Source organism: Mixophyes fleayi, chromosome 5 (genome assembly GCF_038048845.1).
Source record: "Mixophyes fleayi isolate aMixFle1 chromosome 5, aMixFle1.hap1, whole genome shotgun sequence".
In the NCBI taxonomy this organism is placed as follows: Eukaryota; Metazoa; Chordata; class Amphibia; order Anura; family Limnodynastidae; genus Mixophyes; species Mixophyes fleayi.
In genome coordinates, this window is record NC_134406.1 from 218757542 (window position 1) to 218780570 (window position 23029).

General features: G+C 37.3%; 1 protein-coding gene across 1 annotated transcript in view; it reads left to right on the plus strand.

The window, feature by feature from the left end:
• The window catches only part of ASXL3 (ASXL transcriptional regulator 3), a 100086-nt gene that overhangs the window by 47838 nt on the left and 29219 nt on the right, over positions 1-23029 (plus strand). The window contains exons 5-7 of the mRNA XM_075214416.1: positions 2134-2242; positions 2982-3090; positions 5703-5800. Of these exons, the coding sequence (XP_075070517.1) occupies positions 2134-2242; positions 2982-3090; positions 5703-5800 (316 nt within the window). The remainder of the gene's footprint in view (positions 1-2133; positions 2243-2981; positions 3091-5702; positions 5801-23029) is intronic.

The window sequence follows — 23029 nt, forward strand, 5'->3', positions numbered from 1 at the left end:
AATCTACTCTGCACATTTGGTGTGCCCACAAAAAAACAAACAGTAAGGCTTAAAGGTTTATATTATCCCAAGGGAGTGAGATTGTATAAAGAGAACACTGATCTGAAAGTAGAACAGCTTAATTTTGACTGTTTAAACAAATAAATTGTGAAAGTTAATCCTGTTTGAAGGATAATCCTAAAATGTATGCAGTCTTTAGTGGTTCTGTGACCCTGGTTTTCCATTAGAGCAAACATCTGAAGTACCTTTGTATGCATGGGATCGGAGAAAAAGCTACATATGCTTCTTAGGTTGGGTACACACTACAGAATATTATGAACAATGTGTTATCTACAACGATGGTACTGAGGACTGGGGGAAAAAATCCTGATCATTATGCCGATACACCCTCAGATCTGTGCTCTTCATCTGTCATAACCATTGGCTGAAAAGATCAGGACTCTGTACACGCAATGGAGATCATGATCGTGAGAGCGTACACACTGTAGGATTAGAAAATTGCTGAACGAGATTTATAGTTCTGCTAAACAATCAAATCAAACAATGATCTGTGCTCTGAAACGACTGTCGGTCATCGTGAAAGTATACATACTAATGCGATATTGGGGTGAACGGTCGTTTATCGGGTGATTGGCTGTAAACACTGTAGTCTGTATCCAGCCTTACTATCCTCTGCCTACATTAGATCGCCTCTTTGGCGGTGCAAATGCAAGCTGCATGCAACTCTGCTCTCTTTGTGAGCATGCGCAGTCATTTTGGTGACTGGCGCTACTCAAACCGGTGTAAGTTCAACTTCTCATCAGGCCCATAATGTCTTAAAAAATGTCTTCAGATTCATATTGTGTGTCTTTTGACCTCTTCAAAGGTCCATCGATTATTAAATGTATCACTAGTTACATAAAACTGCATTGGTTGGTGTCATGTTGTATTATGTTGTTGTTGCATTGTTTTTTAAAAGCGGCTACGTAAAAACTACCGTTAAGTAATCCCTTTTATAGACATATGAAAAATATATGTATTATTTTTCAAATTGTTATGCTTTTACAGAAATTTGCTTTACAAATATAATCTTAACATTCTTTTTTTAAGTTGTATTTTTTGTTTGATTTTGTGCATGGTCTGCTTTTTTTGCCCTACATTTCCACAAACGTCATGTGTTACAATATGATTAATTTTAAATGTAAGTTTTCGACATGCCGCCATATGTGCAAAGCTTGTAATTGTCTTAGTGGAAGCTATTATATAATTATATCAATTTACTGTGATGATAATTAGGTGTCATTGGTTTGATGACCTGGTAATAAAACAAACTATATCTGATGGTAATTGTTCGCATAATGTTCCAATTGTCTGCATAGCACCAGATTTATTGTGATTTGACCCTTGACTTCTGTCAGTATATTATTCATGGGGCTGCGCTTTATCTAGTTAAATATGAAGCTGTTATTAACATTTCCAAAGTATGCTCTTCCACTGAATATAATTGGTGTAGATCCTTTACATAAGACCCTGCCCCTAGCTGCAAACTTTAGCATGGAACAGCAACTTAATTTTGACTCTTAAGACAGGATCCCCCCTCCCCCAGTCCAGAAACATAACTAGTTGTAACTTAAATCTGTTCTTCCGGGGCCTTTTCTTACTATTCCTTTGTTGCCTTTCATCCTAGGGCATACAGCTGCCATTGAACTTGCCTTTTTTTTTTCCCTTCTGATTATTCATGTGCATCGGTCACATTGTCTGCAGCATTTTCAAAACCACAGCTTTCCTATGTTATACTGAATGATTTTGCTTAAATATTTGGACAATGCTTTTTCAAAAGGATACAGTTCTGTTGGTTTCTCTTCTTTTCTTTTTTTCTTTTGTTTTTGTATGGAAAAACATAATTATATTGCACAGATTTTTCCCCTGAAGCCTATGGAGCAGATGCATTTGATTAGGATTGTCGAACCCTTTATTGTAATGTAGATGCTTTCAGGCTCGAAAGAATTTCTCTAAAGGGGAGCATGAACAGAAAAAGGAAGAGAAAAAAGCAAGGGGAAGAGAACGCATTGTAAGATGTAGTCCAGTTCACGTGTTTTACACTCCTTTTCATGCATGTTTCTTCTGTTTTGTTATTGTTATCTTGCGTTGTAGTGGTACTTCTCCGTTGGCTTGTCTAAATGCAATGCTTCATACTAACACTCGTGTGGGCGATGGGACCTTCTTCAAAATCCCTGGGAAATCAGGACTCTATGCTCTTAAAGTAAGTAGAATTTTCTGTCAATGGCTTATATTATATATTTTATAGGTTCTTAATGACAGAACCACACCACTTTATATATAGATCGGAAATTAAAGTTTAAAAGCAGGTTTGTTTCCTTTACTTGCCATTTTTAATATTTATATACATGATCAAGCTTAGAATATTTATCTTTCTCAGGTAATAGTCACTGTGCTCCATTTTTTTATTTATTACTTTGTTATACCAGTACGTATTTTGGTGATACCAGACTAGATTTACAGAATGAAAAATTCTTGTATTGCTGCTGTAATGGTTTTTATTAATGCATTTTATGCTGCATAGTTGATTTGCCTTTTTTTTTTGTTGTTAAAAGTCATTTACAGTAATATTAAAATTGATCTGTGTGAGATATTTTAGTTTAACAAAAGTGTAATGTTCTTTTACAACATTGAGTAACCAGCAGGTTAGCCACTACTTAGACTTAAACTAAAGTACATTACATACATACGCAGCAAAACCTATGTGCTTTATGCACTCACTGCTTGATATTTTAAAATGTGTACATACTTTTAAAAATTCTTGCTGGTAGATTTTTCTGCAATAAGTTAGCATAATAATATGTTATTTTGTTCAAAGTAGTTGACAGACTAGAACAGTGAAATAAGGCATATACCTTGCAGTGCTGTGTTAATACTGTGTAGTGTGCCATCTCTTTTTGTTTGTGATTGTGTTTCATTCTCTTTATTCCATGTGCCATCAGAAAGAAGAATCTGCTTGCCCAGCAGATGGAACACTGGAAATAGACTGCGAGTCTGAGTTGGATGGGACTGAAATGGCAGAGGCAAGCAGCAATGGAGAGGAAAATGAAGGTAAGGACTTGACCATCAAGTTATGTTTTCTTTACTTAAGTGCCATGTATGGCAACCCTTGTCTGTGCAGTCTATTATAGCTGATGTTTTATTAATGGTTTGTCTATAAATACAATTGAATCTGCACTTAATGCAGCATAATGTTTACCATACTTGCTGCAATATTTGCAGTGATATCCGACCATAGGCCAAATATTGCAGAGCTTGGCCCCAAAACATGTCCAATCATTCTTGTCATCAACATTTATAGGGCACCACAGATTCCACAGTGCAAGACGATCATTACAGATATGACCTAGTAAATATGAGCAGAAGCATGAAAATGGTTAAGCATAATAACAAATAGATGAAAACAGTTATGATCGCAACATCAAGTACAAATAGAAATCAAGAGATGAGCAAACAATAACAGGTACAGGCACAAATTCAATGGGTGTTTGTAAACAAACAACATAGCACTCACACCAAATTCAGCAAAAGAATGGACAGGTAAGGTAAATGGACAGTGGATGCACACGAGACATAAGGAAGAGATGGGGCATAAAGTAGAACGTGGTGGATGGAGGAAGCAGGGGGAATGGATGTGCGGGTCTAGAAGGGGGTAGAGTAGATAAGCATGAAAATATGAGTTTTGTGAGAGAGTTTGAAGGATTTTTGGCTGGGGGAGAGTCTGGTAGCGCAGGGCAATGAGTTCCACAGGTGGAGTGCAGCATGGGAGGAGATGATGAGAGGCAAAGTTCAGAGGCAGAGCAGAGTGGTCGAGTAGGTGTGTATCTATTGTCAAGTTAAGAGATGTATGAGGTGAAGCATTAGTGAGATCTTTGTATTTGAGGGTGAGTAATTTGAACTGAATTCTGAATGGAATGGGAAGCCAGTGAAGGGATTTACAGAGAGGAGCAATGGATGAGGAGCACCAGGAGATTAAGATGAGTGTAGTGCAGCTATCAGGATGGATTGTAAAGGAAAGAGATAGGTCAGGTGAAGAACAGTGAGGAGGCGGAGAAGGAGGTTACAGTAGTCAAGGCGAGAAATGATGAGCCAGTGAAATATGCTTACTTCTTGAGTGAGGAAGGACATATTTTGGAAGTTTTGTAGAGGAGGAGGCGGCAACAGGACTCAGAAAGGGACTGGATAAAAGGGGTGAAGCTGAGGGTGCAGTCAAGGATGATGACACCAAGGCAGTGGTCATGAGTAACGTGGGGGGGGAGAGGGTGATGATGTCTGTTGAGGGAGATGTGGGTAGAGGTAGTGACACTAGCAGGGGGAAAGTTAAGGTGCTCATATTTGGACATTTTAAGTTTGAGAAAGCGTTGGGACATCCAAGTGGTAGTGGAGGCTGAAGGAATGAACGAGTTCTCAGATGTGGTGTAGAGAGAGAAGAGCAGAGGGCCAAGAACAAATCAGGCATGTAGGTAAATGTGGTGTTTGAAAGATGTGCTCTGCTCTGACCTTTTCCAATTGGCCACACATGTCCATAACCATTTTGGGCACTGATCCTGCCTAATTAGGCCAATCAGTAGGATGGGCTCCTATGTTACCAGATACACATCCTCACCTGTATCATTGTCCAAATATATCATCCATAGTTTCCTATATTTTTATAAATATTTTCCTGTTAAATTAAGGCTACAGTAACATACTCATGCTATGATGTTATGTGTTGTGCAGCATTGTAAGGCATTTTCATTAAAAATTTTTGCTATGAATTACTGTACACTGCTTTTGTTAAAAATATATATTTATTTTATTTTATTTTTATTTAACATTAGTTGGATACAGTCGGTAGCAGACAAGCATATATAAAAAAAAAAAGTACGATTTGTATGGGACTCAAAAATTAGAATATTAATACAAAAAATAAGTTGTCTAACTATACAATAAAACTGGCATAAAGCCAAGAAAATAAATTATATGAAATATAGGTGGGTAGGAAAGGATAGGAGGCTGGGGAGGGAAGGGGGACTAAAATTGTCTGAAACCACTAAGTTATATAGACTTATGTATGGAAGTAGGAATCAAGAGTAGTTTGCAGCCACACTGAGAATGCAATGATATATCATGTCATGTTTATTACTAAAATCATAATATCATAAATTGTAACAGTTGATTGTATGCAGTATATCATACAAAATAAAGTAGAGATCGATCTTTATGGCTCAAAGACATTATTCATATCAGTCTATATGTCAGACAGAGCAGTCATGTATTCTGATCTTATTATGAGAAACTCCTTCATACAGACTATTTATAACAGATGTCTCCAATGGATTGGAGCTAAACTCTTTCCAATCAAATAGTTCAAATAACATTCAATGTCATCCAAAGCTTTTCACTATAAAGGAGGTGAGTTTCTGCACAAGCAGCATAATTACATGTTGGTGTGGATATAATTATAGCAGCAAGCTGTAACAAACCTGCGCTCATGAATCACTTTATTTTATGGCCATTCATGTGGCCTATACAGACCAATCCACACTTGTCTGTATGTTCAGAGATACCTCAAATTAAACAGATTTAATATAACTTGTAGTGTTCGCTGTGCAGGGTGACCTCTCAATGTTAATACTTTATTGAGCCCTGATAACAATGACCATCTTCTTTTATGTGAACAGTGTGCCTGAAGCAAGTGACTGAAGAAGCGTCTTCCAACCGAGTGCAGAGCAAGCTAGTGTCTTCCTTCCAGCAGCACACCAAAAAGGCACTGAAGCAGGTAGGATCAATTCAACTAAGGTTTTTGCAGGTGCAAATACTTTGTAGTGATTAAGAATTTCTCCAGGGCAAGTGTGCACATTCCAGAGGCAAGCAGTTATTTTTTAAGGTACTCTATACTCTATCAATTCAACATTTATATACCAAACAAAGAATATGTGTACAGGATGTGTATATATCCTTCCCTGCAAAAAGAAACCAGGGCAAAGACTTTTGGGGGGTATTCAATTGTTAGCGTTAATGGGAAAAAACGAGCGCTCAAAAAATATTACCGTTTATACAGTAATATTGCGCGAGAAAAGCGTTAATACGGTAGTTTACTCGCGGAATTTCAGCTCGCCGCTCAGGGAGCGGCGAGCTGAAATTCCGCGAGTAATTACCGTATTAACGCTAAGATTTTTTGAGCGCTCGTTTTTTCCCGTTAACGCTAACAATTGAATACCCCCCTGTAGTGTTAAAAATGTTCATGCACAATCATTGCTTAGGCATTAAAATCCCATTTCAATGTATCTGATCTGGATAGGGATTTCAGACCCTATAATTTTCCTTGGTCTCCCCCCAGGTCATTTCCTGTGTGTTTTGTTGTTGAGCCTCCTGATACAGCTCAGCATATTTGGAATTCTGTAGTTTGCTCATCTGATTTCTCTGTATTGTTATAGCGCAAATCAATGATTATCTGAACATTTTGCTTCTTTTTTTTCCCTGAGATTGTATAGTATAATTGCTGCAGTTGATTTTGATGTTCTTCTCCATGACATTTCATATGTACAGTTGGTTATTTATCATTATGAAATTTGGGATTTGGTGGCTCTAGTAAAGTCGGTCAAAAATTGCTGCTGTTTGTTTGCGTGTGGCACTGTGCATGTAAATATTTGCATTTGACTATTGGATTGTAAGAAAATATAAATACCGTATTTCCCCATGACGCTCCACTGTATAAGACGCACCTGTATAAATCATGTGAAAAAATTGAGGATAATTTCAATTTTTTCACAGAGTAATTGTGCAGCGAGTACAGAGAGGAGAGACGGAGTTCTAACCCTATTGCAAATTCTGCCTTACCCTGTCAGATGCTTCCTCTGTATGGTAAAGTCTTTCTTCTGTCCGTTCTGATGCTGGAAAGTCGCTGACCGTCCTTTTTCGCGATGACCGGATGTCCAATCAGGATGTTGACAAAGTCCTGATTGGACAAAACGCCAAATGCAGAAACTGGAAGTGTGCGTTCAAACTGCGGTTCACGCACCTCATCCGGTCATCGCGAAGAGGACGGTCAGCGACTTTCCAGCATCAGGATAAGAACGGACAGAAGAAAGAAGACTTTACCGGACAGAGGAAGCATCTGACAGGGTAAGCGCTACTACCACTGTATATGACGCACCCAGTTTTTAGACCCAAAATTTGGGGAAAAAAGTGCGTCTTATACATGGGGAAATATGGTAGGTGAAACAGACTGCTGCTGTTTTACTTGGTATTGCTGGTTATATATGCACTAATGTAATTTAATTTTGCCTACACTCTCCATTGGATGGTTTTTGTCTGTGGCACCCTGAAAAGGAAGTGTTTTGTGCAATTCTCCCATAACATTCAATCCCCCCACTACCAATGTACCCAGATAGCCTCTGACCGTGTGATATGAGTTCTGGGATTGGCAAAGAACCCTGTGTTGTTATTGCAGCCAGTGGCTGTAAAGTTTCCTCAATTCAGCGGCTTTGGTGCAAATGAAGAAGTAAAGATGGATCATTTTAGCTGCAAACTGCAGCACTTATTTAGCCAAGCAGGTTGATTTCCATCACCTAAATATCTTATTATTGGATTCTATCATGGATATTTTATATAATTAGTGGAGAAATAATGTAAAGCCAACATATCATTCAGCGGGTTGACAATAGTCTAGACTTTTTATCTTTGTCTTTATCAACTAGACTGAAGAGCTTTGCTTGCACGCCTGAGTTTACAAAATAAGTTCCAATATAGGGACTTATTTAAAGTTAGGAACAAAGCTAAAAAAAAAGGAGCAGCTTTGTTCCTTGACAACTATATTGAGCTAGGATATATCTCTGCTTTAGTTTTACAGAAATACATTTTTACTTTTAATTTGTTGTGCATGTATTTTTTTTTTAAATGTAATAAATTGTTCCACCTTATTTTGTATTACATGTATGTGCTTTTGCAGTACTATAGAAATTTGCTAATAGAAATCTGCTCTCTGACATGGGTTGCCTGAGTGAGAATATGAAGTTTTAGTATGTGTGATGGATAGATTGTCTCAGCACTTACTGAAACAAGGAAATCATTTTTCAATCCTGCGATACAAAGGACAAAGTTCACCCTACCTGGACTTAACTATCAGTAAAATAGGTTGACCTATGTCTTAATACACACATTCCACTTGCCAAAGTGCTTGATCAGATTACTTTTGTGATTACATATGCTTCATATCGGCTATGGAAATATTAAAGCACACTATCCCTTCAAGTTCAATGTCTGTCCGATGTACCTAAAGCTGGGTACACACTACAGGTTTTTCATCTGATTATCGTTCCAATCACATGATAACCAAATGTTAGGTCCTATATTGCATTAGTATGTACGCTCCCATGATCATGTTTTATCGTACCAAAGACTCCAGTGATGTCAACCCTACCACTTCCACAACTTCTACAGTGCATTATTTGATTTGATTTTATAACCGGACTAAGAATCTCTATAAACGATGTAATGTTGTTGTGCAAATTCTGCAGTGTGTACGCACTCACGGCCCGCAGTGTAGGCAGATCTCCATAGAGATTACAGAGTCACGATCTTTTCAGCAGATGGTTATGTCAGATGAAGAGCACAGATCTGAAGGTAAACAATGTAAAATTGTGTAAGTGTGTACACATGAATCGCCATGCTGATCCGGACTTTCAGTTGTTGGTAAACCGTTAAAGATATCGCATTGGGTGAAATTTTCTGTAGTGTGTAGCTAGTAAAACTCTAGTACCATTGGTAGTCTGAGACTGTACCCCTCTGCCCAACAACGGTTAAAAGCTAACATTCTCTCCAGATGTTGTATGGCAATACCATACAAATAGTGGGTGTATAAGAAGACTCTGTGGACAAGGAAGAATTGTTGGTTTAGTTTACTGGTCTGGCCTCTATTAAAGATATCACATTTGATTTCAGCATGGAATTTCCAGTTGATGATAATTTCATCATCATTAATTCCGAAGCGCTGTACACTCGCTCACATCATTCCCTGCTCCATTGGAGCTTCCAGTCTAAATTTCCTATTATACACCAGAGCTGCTGTAACAAATAAGCTTGCTTCTTGGTCTCCATGAAGGATTCTTTACTAGAACCACTGTACTCGGCATCCACGTCACCCTAGCTGGTGGGAATATGAATGGAGAGATTCCCACAGTGCAGTTCCTAGGTTTAATTTATAAAGGGTAAAACGCACCAGTCTTACATTGGCAGGAGGCTGATTCCAGCTGACCTTAAGAATATCACTTGGCATCCTTTGCATCGACGAGACGCTCAGACACTGCTCTCTCTTGTCACAGAACCCAGAGACTGCTATACTTTCATGGGATAATTCTTGACTAACGTATCTGGTTAAAGAACAGTAAGGCTGAACAGTCCTTTATTCCGCTTAATGTGAATGTCTGCCTTTTGCTATAGCTGGCATCATTCTCCAATAATAATTCCACCCTCACAGGGCAATGCAGCGGGGCATTCAACAGGGATACGTTACACACAGAGGATTACTTCACCAAACAGGGCTGAGGAAGGGGGCAGATGAGCGGGAGCTAGGCATGGGCAAGCCACTCCCAGTGGGCATGCCCAGTCACGGGACTACTCCACTACATCCAGTATTTTGCCTCGCCCTTCTGAAGATGCTTAATCTAATTATGTGAGTTTCTCCTATACATCTTTGTCTGACCGTTATCTTACAGTTGTCTTCTGTGATTCTGATTAACAAACGCACCCCTTTGTAAGCAACGTAATGGGCCTCATTTAGAAATAGGAGCGCATAACAAAGAGAAAATTCAAATTTGTTCCTGGGACAAACCATGTTGCAATTCAAAGGGTGCAAATGCATTTCTTTTTATTTGTTCTACTTCAGGAAATTTTCTGACCCCTTTTGCATGTAGCGCACAAATGCTAGAATTTATTTTTACACTTCATTTAGAATTGATTGAGCTAGGACATGCCGCCTCCCACCTGTCAATCTGTCGGCACATTTGACATTTCCTCCCTCTGCAGTGCAACACGGTTCTGCCAAGATACAAAAAAAATTTCTCTTTTTTTTTTTTTTTTTTTTATTTTCTTTGCTTCTAATGTCTAAATGAGGCCCAATGTGAGCATTGTTGCCTAAAGTGTATCTTCATTATCTTAAAAGGTAACTCCATTCAAAAAGGAGGAACGATTTTGCTTTAATAAAACCATCATGTGGGTGAAGCATTGTACTGTGATAACTCTGTGGTAACTCCTGATACTTGACCGTTGGAAGACTTGGCTGTTGCTGTCATGTGGTAGACATGTTGTGAATATACAGCACTCCTTAGCAGCACCATAGCAGTAACCATGGAAACAAACTTTGGACTGCAATAACTGTTCCCATGGTTACAGATGTTCCTAAGTGTTGGATATTCACAATATGCCTGTCAAATGGCAGTGCATCAGCCATGCCCCAGTCTTCCAACTGCCAATTTGTGTAGAGACCTAAATATTAGGAGTCATTTCAGTAAATTGTGGTACCCAGCATAATTATTAGTCAAATTCATATGTAGCATATTTGAATGGAGGTACTATTTAATTGTTTGGCTAGTTTATGGATGCTCACAATATATGAATTGACTTATAAGGTATTATTCATTTGATATGATGGAATAGGTATTTTACTTTCTTCTTTAATTGGATTTTATGCAAATCAATGTCAAATTGAAAGCCATTTAAGTCTATTATAAGTATAAAAGATAGACCTTTGGATAACATGCTTAACTCTGAATCAGAAAAGGTATGAATGTTCAAGCACGGTGTTAAAGGCCAATTCAGTTGAAATTAGGTGACCTAAATCTAAAATGATATGCTTTTACTTACCATATCAATCTTAAGAGTGTCCAACATTTTCATCAGCCTGTGGTTTTAAATCAGAGTCCATAACATATTTAAATTAAATATATAAGAACAGGTTTTAAAAAAAAAAATAAGGAACTTCCTTTTTATCTTGTAATTATGAACAACACCAACTTGGATGTTCTAACAGCTGCCAATAATTGTAAAACGTAGAATAAGTGACACTTCTTAAGTTAGTAAAGAATCGGTGTATAGAGTTCTGGGCAGGACTGAGATCTTGTGATGTGCCTAAAAGCCTCAAATCTCTGATCGTAACTTGCCAGTGTCCTGTTTTGACAATTAGAAATATATTGGGAATTACCCTGTACACTGTTCTATCGTTCCAGACAATGCACTGGAGGAGGGGGACTTTGCAGATCATGACAATGATTTAAGTTGTGAATAGTGCACTTTTATTTCTTTAAGTGACTTTTGCTGTGTTTGTGAAGAAGCCTATAGTTTTTCTTGTCTGCCTTATATTATTATTGAGGTATAGCTACAAGTGGCCCTGCCAAGCAATCCTTCAAAAGCTGCAGACTTCACAGAACAATGTGTGTTTTATTTTTCTTCCAGTACATTCAATGTAAAGTGCAACAAGATAATAACTGAGAGCAAATTCCTGGTTCGTTGACTTCTTGTTTCATTTGAAATACTGTCAGAGAATTCGTACAACAGAAAAGTGTTGAGGCAGAGACCTTTATGTTTTTATTATATGAAATATAAGCACAAATGTTTGGCAATACTAAATATGTGCAGATAATATAGTGTCTTGGTACTATCATTATCATTTGTCACATTGGATGAGATTTTCATTTGACCTGTAAATATTGCCATTTTATGTGTTTTATTTTTATCTTATTTGCTTTTTATTTTAAACGGATGGGTTTTAGTTTTGGGTCATTCTCTTGGCCTTCTCTGTCGTTACTATACACCCTTAGGACAAAAAAAACATTCATGACTGCATTTTTGTTGAAGTATTTGTATCATTAGAAAAATGGAACCAGTTATTTTTCTTTTTGGCTGTTTCAGTGTCCATTAAAATGCAATCAGTTAGAATAACTGATTTAAATTTTTATATGATACAACCACTTTAAGTTGTTATTAATATTATATTTTACTTATATAGTGCCACCATATTAATAAGTGCTGTACAATGAGAGAATGCAGCAAGATGTATTATTAGGTTCTTCATTCTGCTGCTATTGCACATGAATGGATACTGTAGATTTAATCTGGTACCATAGAAATAAATGATGATGTAAATGATTTGAGAAAATACTGTATGCAAAGCAGGTTGTGAAATTACTGAATAAGGTATTTTTTAAAAATTGTCTGCCTACATCACCTGTTTAGTTGAAATGTATTTTCTATCAACTGCTAGTTTGTTATATCTTTTTCTTATATCTTATATACAGTTCTGTTTTCTTAATGATGAGAGCAGTAGTCTGGTGGATTATAGATTGGTTATTTATTTTTGTAATGTAGTATTATTGTGTATAATAGTATATGTATTCAGTAGCATAAGAGTACCCAGTATCCTCCATTGCATTAGATACTTTATCAGATAAGCTTTACTCATTTTTAATATTTTGAGCCTATAGCCCCTCTCCCCCATTTCCGCTAAGTAATCGGTAAACAGTTCATGTGTTCATTCTTTTATATAGTCTTTTTTTTATCACTAAGCAGCTCTCTTCTTGACAGGTTTGGTAACAAGGTAAAATAATGCATCCTGCTTAATGTGAACTCACCCATACAGTGATTTTGCTGAATTTTTACTGGACCATCAATTAATCGTCCGTCTTGTGTAGATGTTATTGTAGAACGTAATGGGCCTGCTGACTATATTGCCCAATAAAGTTTCCATCTTCCATCTGATTAAGCATTCCATTTCTATATCAGACTCACAAAAATGGGGACAAACTTGGACTAATAGAAAGTATAGGAGGCCCATGGGTAGGAAACACGCTGAGGCCCCCTAGTAATTAGCTTGGTATATTCCAGGAACTGGCAGTACAGATGGGAATCTCAGGATAATGACATTTTCACAAACAATAACTAGGGCCACAGGTGTTAATACCTGTCTTCCTTTTGACTTCTGCAATAGTTTGCATCTATTCAGCTTAATCTTTACTAAATGATTCCCATTTAGGGGTGCATTTCTTTTGTTCTAAAATACATTTCTTATAAATATTGTTTTAGCAGTGTTGTCAGAATAGGATCAGCATGTTGCAATGTGCTCTAATTATGGCAATTTGCTTGTGTTAGTTAATTTGCAAAAAAATATAGTGTGCACATAAGTGTAACCGCATCAGTAAGCTTCTAACCGACTAAATCTGGCTGGTAGTTAATACTTGAAAAGCTACTCATTAAAAGTATTGTCACCATTTTGGTTGCGCAAGAAGGAGCACAGAAATAATAGCAACTTTTATCAAGAATAAATGCAGGATATATAATAAAAATTGCTTAAAACACTAGGAGGGGAAGAAAAAGAATAAAAAATCCACTTCAGGGAGTGTCATCAGCCATATTGAGTGAATGACACCTTAACTTAAGAGAGTACATAATTAGTGTCTTCTATCCAAGGGTTCAGAGAGAGAATAATGTAGGGCACAGTTATCTACATACCAGACGGATAGCTAGGATGAGAGCGCTTCTATCTATATTGCCTATAGCAAAATACAAAATTATCCCAGATGCAAAAGGTTAGTCTGTCACAAAAAATGTAGTTTTATAAAATGTTTATTATGGATAATCAAAATACAATAAAACCATTATATGGCTGAACAATAAACCTATCAAGTAAGTCAGTCTTGTTAGAACACACAAGCTATCAGACGAAAAACTTTATTTTTATCATTTTTATCAATATATCCTAAGTACTTTTCTGATGCACACCAGTATAATACATTCAAAGTCTTTACTCCAATCCGTATTGGTTATTTCCTTTGTTTGTCACAATAGGATGGAAATAAATAATTTCTCTCGAATACAAGAGTTCTCACTTCTTAATCAAACACATCCAGTCTTACCTTTCTTGCTGACACAGAGTGTGGGGGATATCGTACAGTGATGTTTCTCCTGTAGGTCCAGACCCCTTCACTTAATGTGCTTTCAGTATCCACATGAAGACATGGGATGTGCACGTGTGGATATTGAAAGCTCACCCAGGGGCTCTAGGGCTTAGAGTAGCCATAAGGCCTCTGTAAAAGAGGTTCATATCTGGTTCATAGGTTCTAAACATGTGTTATGTTTTGGGGAAAAAAGTATACTGCAGTAGAGGGTTGGATATACAGCGCAAGGGTGAGTCTGGGGTAGTTATCAGATGTTGTAGGAGACTTAATATTTTTTTACATAGTACCAAAAAGGTCTCAAATGTGAATTTAATATATGTGTTCTGCTATATTCACAGCAAGGAGTATATGTACATGACTGGGAGTTCACTGGCTCTGACTGGGGTGAGGAGTGCAGTTGGGATCTCACTCCTAATATTTCATGTTTTTGTTCAGATTTTTTATGGCTGGGATTAAGGATGGGGGAACTTTTTGTCTGCTCACTTGGAATATCAAGGGGCTGATGATAAAATAAAAAGGACCCTTTTCCTGAGGCAACTTAAAAAAGTACCCGGAGTTCGCCTGCCTAGTTGAGACTTATGGGCTCAAGATTCTTTTCCCTTTTTTGTGTTGGAACAGGTATAATAGAATCCTATGGGTTGCCTTTTATACATGCTTTGGTGAACTCATCCCCACTTGTTATCCTTGCAGTTTACATCCCCTACATACAATAGCAAAGTCCCCCAAAAATGTAGCTCTTTCATGGCTTGATCCCTTGAAACACCCATTATCTACATAGGGAATTTAAATAATGTAATGAATAAGCAGCTAGATAGAAAGTCCTTCAGTTTCAGTCAATGATAGACAATCATTTCTGTGCCTGGTAAATGGATTGGGCTTGGTTGATGTCTTGCAGGCCAGGCATCCAGATGTCATTTTCCTTATTCTGCAATGTTCCATTCATTTTCCAGACTAGACTTGGGTCCTGTTTCCTATCAGCCGGACTCCTCGGTCATTGTGGTTGAATAAAAGCTATGGGGCATATCCGACCACATCCCACTGCTGTTAACAGTTGACTTTTTTTATGCTTTAGGGCGCGAAATTTTGGACATGTGTTTTGGTTAAAAATAATGGGGTCTCCACAAGAGAAGAGAGTCTCAAACTAAAAAAATAAATAAATTCAAAGCAGAGGGACAATAATAATGAGTTAAAATGCTGTGATTTGGAGCATGGTTGTGTCTTGGCTCATGCTTAGGAAGCACAAATAATGTGGTTATCGACCCAACAAAACTGGACTGTTTTATCTTGCATATATCTAAATGCAGATTTCTCTGTGAGAAGCTTACCAAATACTTCCAGGATGATAGAGGTGGCAGTTTTCTGCTTTGTGTGGGTGGAGATCTCAAGTGTCACTCTGGATTGGACAATCAAGGCAAGAAAACGGTTCTAAGATGTAACATTGCCTGTCTTATATAAATATTACAACTAGTTGTATGCCTCACAGGTGCAGCTGCCAACACTCCTCACTCTCCTTATTCTAGTGTCCTTCTTGATGCCCCCATTCACCTGGAGGAGGTGGATTTGGTAAAGCCTCAGGGCTTAATGGTCTATCTATTAAAAAAAGCATTAAACATTTTATGTTACCAAGTTCGCTGAAACTTTTAATTCACTGCAGGACAAAGGCTTCCTGAGCCTGGAAAAGGTTTGTTTTGTCCTGACTCATATAGGCTTATATCCTTGTCAACCACCAATGTCAATGTATTGGCTAACGTTCTGGCTTTGCTTTAACAAGTTCATATGTTTAATTATTTAATCTACTCAGACAGGTTTTAGGCTAGGTAAATCTACAACCACTAACCTCAGATGCCTGTTCACACACATGAAGCAAACACATGAAATAGATAACAAGACAGTTTTAGATGCCGCAAATGCCTTTAATTTTGTGGAGTGGATATACATGTGGGAAGTGTTGCATGGGTTTTTCATGGATGAAATCTTAACTAGTTTGGTTAGATTGTTATATTCTGCGCCCTGTTGCCATAGTTTGTATGAATGGGTATGTTTCTGGCTCCATCTGGTTGGGAAGGGACATAAGGCAGGCATGCCATTGTCTTGTTTGATTAGGAGTCAGCCAGACATCCTAGGACTTGAGGTGGGCCGTGAGTTGATACTATCACCCTTTATGTAGATGCATTTGACTCTCTTAAAATCCAGATCCAGGTTGCTGACACATTAGTATACTTATCTGGTCTTAAGATCAACTGGACTAAATCCAATATATTCCTGGTCCAAAGGGACTGCTCACAGAATGGACTGCAACAACGTCCCCTGCATTGGAGGTCTAAACCTAAATATCTAGGCAAATTGGTATCTAATAATATGTCCTAGGCATATAAGTGTCTAACAACTGTGGGAGACACAGGGTTTGGGAGTGACTGAGATGCATCCATTTCAATATTTACCCTCTGATTGAGTCTCTGGAAATGAAAATCCCCTCATGGAAGTCACTATGACTGCTAAGTCAATTTAGTAAAAATATTTGTCCAACCAAAATTCTTATATGCATGGGGGGCATGTCTATCTATTGATACCAGGACATGTTTTCCACAAAATAGATCAATATATCTCTTCTCTGGTGAGGGCACAGAGTCAGGATAAGTTTAAGCACACCTTGTAGGACCAGGGCCTCTGGCAGGTGAAATTACATTAACATTATTCACTTTTGGCACATCTGCAGGAATGGATAAGGGGATCCCCAGAACTGCTTACTATTCAGGCTATATGCACTTGTGATTCGGAGCACATACTTGTGGGACACACATGGATTGACTGGAATACTCTGCTTTGGCACAGTTGAAAACAAGGGAAAATTAACAACATGGTGGTGGTGTGTTGTGTTCGAAGTAATGTACTGCAAATCTATATAATTTTGGCATGCTTTTGTTCCTAGGAGGTTCTCCACTATCTCAGTCACAGAACTAATCTTTCTGATGACATAATGGGAAATACCAGCTGGTGCAGTTTTATATATTCTTCATAGGGTATACATCATACCCAGAAGATTAATGAAACCAGACCAAAGTGTTCCAAACGTGGGGATATTTTGGGATCAATTTGCCACTTATTGTGGGGGAAAATACAAAGCTTCTCGGTCGCTCTAAGTGTTTATGAAAGACACGTGCTCCTGTTTCCTTGCTTGTCCTCACGGAATGCGTATTTGTGCTACCCCTAATATGAGACTTATGCCGTACTCCTATTCTTACTTGCCAAGATTGGCATAAAAAAGCCGTAAATGATCCTATCTTCCAGGATTGGGTAGCTCTGGTCAACGAGACTGTTAGACATGAGAGATTTGTGTATACCAGCTGGAATTGTGAGATAGAGTATACCTACATTTAGTGACATAAACAATGTCAGTCATGCGATTGGAGTTGTGGAAGGCAGATCTCCTTGGCACTTACAACATAGTTTGTCAACTACTGAAGTGTGATATTTCTTTCCTTGCACTGTATGACATTATATTGAAGTGGATTTGCAGATGTTCTTGGGGTGCACATATGTAATCCATCTATTGTACTGCCTTATGTAACACTGTGTCCATGCCATCCTATGCAGCACTGTATGCATTTATCTTCACATAATGGGTTTGTAGAGTTATGTTTTATTGAGACACCTTATAGTATCAGTAATAGCATTAGTGTTTCTAATTTAGGGCCAGATTTGATTAAGATTGAATTCCAGTAGGAACCTTGCTTGAAGTGATACTGCCTCTATGATGTGCCTCTATGATGTGCAAACAAAAATAAATGGACTGTGAAAAAAACACTTGGAAAAGAATATTAGGCATCTGTTCAAATTGGTGACCTTGAGAGTTGGGGTGGATCCTCATGAGCCTCTCTTTCCAAACCTATTGTGCACCAGCCACTAATCAACTAATTACTAATCATGTGTTAACATTTTCTCCAACACCTTCCAACTTTTTAGTATATGTAAAAGATAATTGAAATGGATGACATTATTACTCAAAAAAAGTGAATAAAGGTGTAGAAAAACGATGTGCAGATCTCATTTTAGTCCTTCTCAACAATATCATCATCATCATCATCATTTATTTATATAGCGCCAACATATTCCGTAGCGCTTTACAATTGGGGACAAACATAATAAACTAATAAACAAACTGGGTAAAACAGACAAAGAGGTGAGAAGGCCCTGCTCGCAAGCTTACAATCTATGGGACAATGGGAGATTGACACATGAGGTTAATTCTACATTTTGCATTTTGGCCCAGCCAGACTGCAAAGGTAAAAGTGACTCATAAGCTAAATGATCCCGTCACACAACAATGTTGGTCAGGGGATAGTTGTCTTGTGTGAAATTGTGTAACAGGCTAAAGGTAGCGAGGTTAAGAGGGTGGCTGAGGAATATTATAAGCTTGTCTGAAGAGGTAGGTCTTCAGAGAATGCTTGAAAGTTTGTAGACCAGAGGTGAGTCTTACTGTGCGAGGGAGAGAATTCCATAGAGTGGGTGCAGCCCGAAAAAAGTCCTGTAACCGGGAATGGGAGGATGTAATGAGGGTGGATGAGAGACGCAGATCTTGTGTAGAACGGAGTTGCCGAGTTGGGAGATATTTTGAGACAAGAGAGGAGATGTATGTTGGTGCAGCTTTGTTGATGGCCTTGTAGGTTAGTAAGAGTATTTTATATTGGATTCGGTACAAAACAGGCAACCAGTGTAGAGACATACAGAGTGATTCAACAGAGGAATAACGATTTGCAAGCAAAATAGATTGTAGGGGTTTGAGTCTGTTTTTGGGAAGACCAGTATGGAGGGAATTGCAATAGTCAATTCGGGAGATGATATTAAGAATGAACTGCAGAAGTGGCTGTTCAAATGCCGCTTACCCCCCCCCCCCCCCCCCCCCCCCCATCAGTCTACAAATGTGATTGTGAGGCTGCCATGCCAAATTGAGGTGCATAGTTTCCAATGTCACATTAGCATGTTGAACACATTACAGTAATATTTGATTTTTTTGCAGTGCTTACATTTAAGTGCTGTGAAGAGCATTAGTGACATGAGGGCAATTTTACAGACACCATTATGTAGAGTTTGGGTTATACACAGAAATGACAAGTCTGATTATGCGAGTAAGCACAACATAATATCATAACATGCTTTCATGTTACAAAAGCCGTTGAAATTTCCTCTGACCCCAGCCAATGTAAACTGTAAAATAATTGTCTAAAACTGATAAATATTGTAATTGACTCAAAATACAGTTTCCAAACAGTACTATTACTTATGAAACTGAGTTATATATGTTGTTGTTTTCCTTTATTGCAATTTATAATTGGCAGTCAACCAAAATATATTCTCCAGTGGACTAATTTTTATATCATAGAACTAGAGTTTTAGATACTGATGGCAGTATAATGTTCACTATGGGGAGCGTTGATAGAAATAGTTGCAAAGTATGGTAGTCATAAACCGTTTTAAAAATTATTAGGCAAAGTATATAAATGTTGCAGTTTGTGGGACAAATGCTCGGCACATATATAAATTAGCTTACTCTCACAAAGGTACTGAACATTAAATTATCAGCTGTTGTATTGCTACGCCATATGTTCACCAATGGCATCCTTTTCTAACATCATGTCATGCAATGGAATCTAGTCAATTAAAATGATTCTCAAGTCACGTCACCCATTTGTTTATTCTATAGACAGCTATATACACACACACAGATAACAAGTGAAGATTGCTAAAATCAGTCCTTTTTATAAATGATGAAACACAAGTTTCAAAGCATTTGATCAGTATTTGTATGTCCAACATCCTCAAAAGGCTCTGAACTATAGCAATGGTATTTTATATCCAATCAGAGCGCTCAGGGACACCCCACATGGTTGTATGACATTACTGTCTGGCCCAGATGTGGAGCTTCTCATATAAACTTGCTGATATAATGGCAGTAGTCTCCTTTTACACATTGTTAGCTTGTGAAAGCACTCTTGTTTTATTTCTATTACATTTATTAAATGTAGCAACAATGATGAGTAAGTACATTGTCAATCCTTGCTGCTGTAGTAATTCATCAGTAGATTTTGTTCCTAAATAATATCTTGTGCTAATATGTTTATATCTGTGCAATAACATTTAATCTTTTGTCTTCCGAATGGACTTTTTGCTTTTAACCGAGTATTGCCGTGATAATTTCTTTTAAATAGATTCCTTTCTAATTTACCATTCTGTACTACTGGATATAATTGGTTCAGGGTTTATATAAGTGTGCAGTAAAATGAAGCTGTGGCAGTATCAATAATAACAGAACCATGATTGAATTTGTAGCTTTATTACATGATGCTATGAAATGAATGCAGACTATCAACAGTACATTTTTTTTTGCATTGACTTAATATCAAAGGATGTAGCAATGTGTTTCCATTATTTATTTAGCATAGAAGAATTTAGCTTGAGCCTTTATTTGTATGGCAGAGTGGTTGAGTTCCTGTCGCTTTCCCATGGTTTTTTGTCTTTGATCATTATTGTGTGAAATTTCAAAGGTTATCTTACATGCTGAGATTTTTTTCAGGACATTAAATTGACATTTTGAAAAAGTAGTAACAAAATGAGAGGTTAACGCTGCCAAAAAAATGTGAAATGATGTATTTAGCACAGTAGCAATTGGTACATCTGTAAAAACATTTTTTTCAAATGGACCTCCCTTTGTGCAGGGATAAAATTGGCTTGCAAACTTATTTATCCCCATCTCATTAACCTTGTCTATCTTTCACTAATGAGCACAGTACATGTCATGTACCAGTAAATTATTCAATGTTTACAATGAATCAAGTCGCTTTTTCCACTTCTGATTCCTATTAAATCAATTGACATCATTTATATATGGGACTAATTATAAACATAGATCACTATAATGGGCAGTGCTGTCTTCCTCCTTTTTTGTAATATGTCTTTTAGTATACATTTATGCTAGTCCAGTATAGTTTTACTAGAACAGTATATCTGTACTAATATCAAATTATTATTTATTGTACATTCTATTTAGTTTACAGTTTTGCACTGTGATGTGTATGTTTTGGTTGGCAGTTAGTAGACTTATTTGGATTATCTTCTAACCATTGTTGGTTTGTACATAAACGCCTCGTGCCTTTCTTCCTTCTGTTACATCTATGTTTTATTCTAGATCTTAATGGTCACACTTCTTTACTAGCTTTCCAAGGTTTATGTTGGACTCTAGATCTGTTCCCCATACACAGTGAAGGCAGCCATTGGGGCTGAACAAATATTTAGATGATCAGTTGACTAGGATCTAGTGGCATCATTAAGGCACGAGGTGAACTGGAAAGTTCACCTCACAAAATGTTAGTATGTAGGTGAGATGTTTGTATGAAATTAAGAATTTTTATCCACCCTTTTTCTTATTGTTATTTTAAATGCAATTTTTTTTATTGTGTATCCTATCGGAAGTTGATTTCATCTGTGTCTAATGCTACCTAAAGTGTGCACGAGTCATATTTGTACCACAGGAAAATGCCGTTGAATCTACTGTGTGGATTTATGAGTATTTTGAAATAATGGTAACTATGGATAATTGTCTCTTTCTGCATTGCCTACGTTTGTCTTCTAGGCATGTGTTGTTCATGTGGCTCAGAGATCTATTTATATTTAGAACACAAGCTGTTCTCAATGTACAGTCTTCATTATACAAAAAGTACAACTGTAGTATTAGTACAAAGTAATTATTATTAATATACTCTTTTCTCCATTTGATAATTTGAGTATTCTAATTCTTTTCTCTAAAAAAGCCATAACAAAGGATAAAGAGATGACGCAGACTTTCTCCTCTTAGCTCACCAATTAGAGACAGTATTATGTCGTACTAAATACAATTATTGGATGTTGTGAAGTGTTTATGGAGGAGCACTGCCTCTAATGTAATGTTATTGTGATTGCCATATCTCCCTCAGAGGAGTTATACCAGGATAAAAGACAAGTGCTTCCAGGAAGTGTCTCTACACATCAGACTTTCATACTCTTATTGTCCAAGTGTTGGTCATTTGGGTGCAACCAGTTATTTTGAATTGACTATTGGAAGATCAACTATAGTGCTAAGGTTGTTTCCTGTTGGCGGCCAGCGCCTTTCTGTGGAAACGTTTTCCTGTTGAGCGGCCTTTCCATAGGATGAACTTTGCTGGCTGGATAACAACATGACATGGCCCCAACTAGTATGTAGCACCAGTCAAAGTGTGACAAAAAAAATGTTTTGAGATCATTATCTGCCTTTTAAAAATCATGATCTGTAAAAAGATAATGAAGTGTCTGTTGTATCATACTTCATTAGTCTGTAACTAGTGATGTGAGACTTTTCACAGAAATATGGCAGCCTACAGCGAGCAGCTGTTGAATGATGTTTTGACAGTACAGGGCTGTTCAATGAATGATACACAGTATTGCTGATCATCCTCTGTAACATACAGATATTATTTTCATGGTTTAGTTCAACTTCAAAAACACACATTTCTCCTAAACACCCTCTGGGATAGTACTTAGATCTATTACATCACAGTCAACAAGTCTCATCTTATAGGCCAGTGAAGGGGTAGTGCCTGTAGATATAGGTGGTCATAGTGGATTGAAGCCACACCTAATCTGTCCCTGGGGTAAATGTATCTAATAGTGATATATGCAAATTGCCAATATTCGGCAAATTTGCATGGTAAATTTAAAACAGCAATGGCTTTTAAGGCAAAACTTGCCTTTAAAGCTTTCAAGGTATCTTCTGAATTGCATTTTGAAGCACATAGTTACATTTTTCATAATACATTCTAAAATGTTCTTGGTGCAAAATACAGTTACTGTGTAAAAACAATATACCATACTTTAAGGCAGCAAGGGAATAAAGCTTCAAATCATATGGACACCACAAAAAAAATAGTGTTAAAGTAATATCTCATTATTTTAGTGCAATCTATCTTTATTGTACACATTGTCTTAACCTAAGCCAGTAAATGTTTTTATTTTTCTAGACACTGGGAGAAAGGTTATAGGTGACGCAGGCT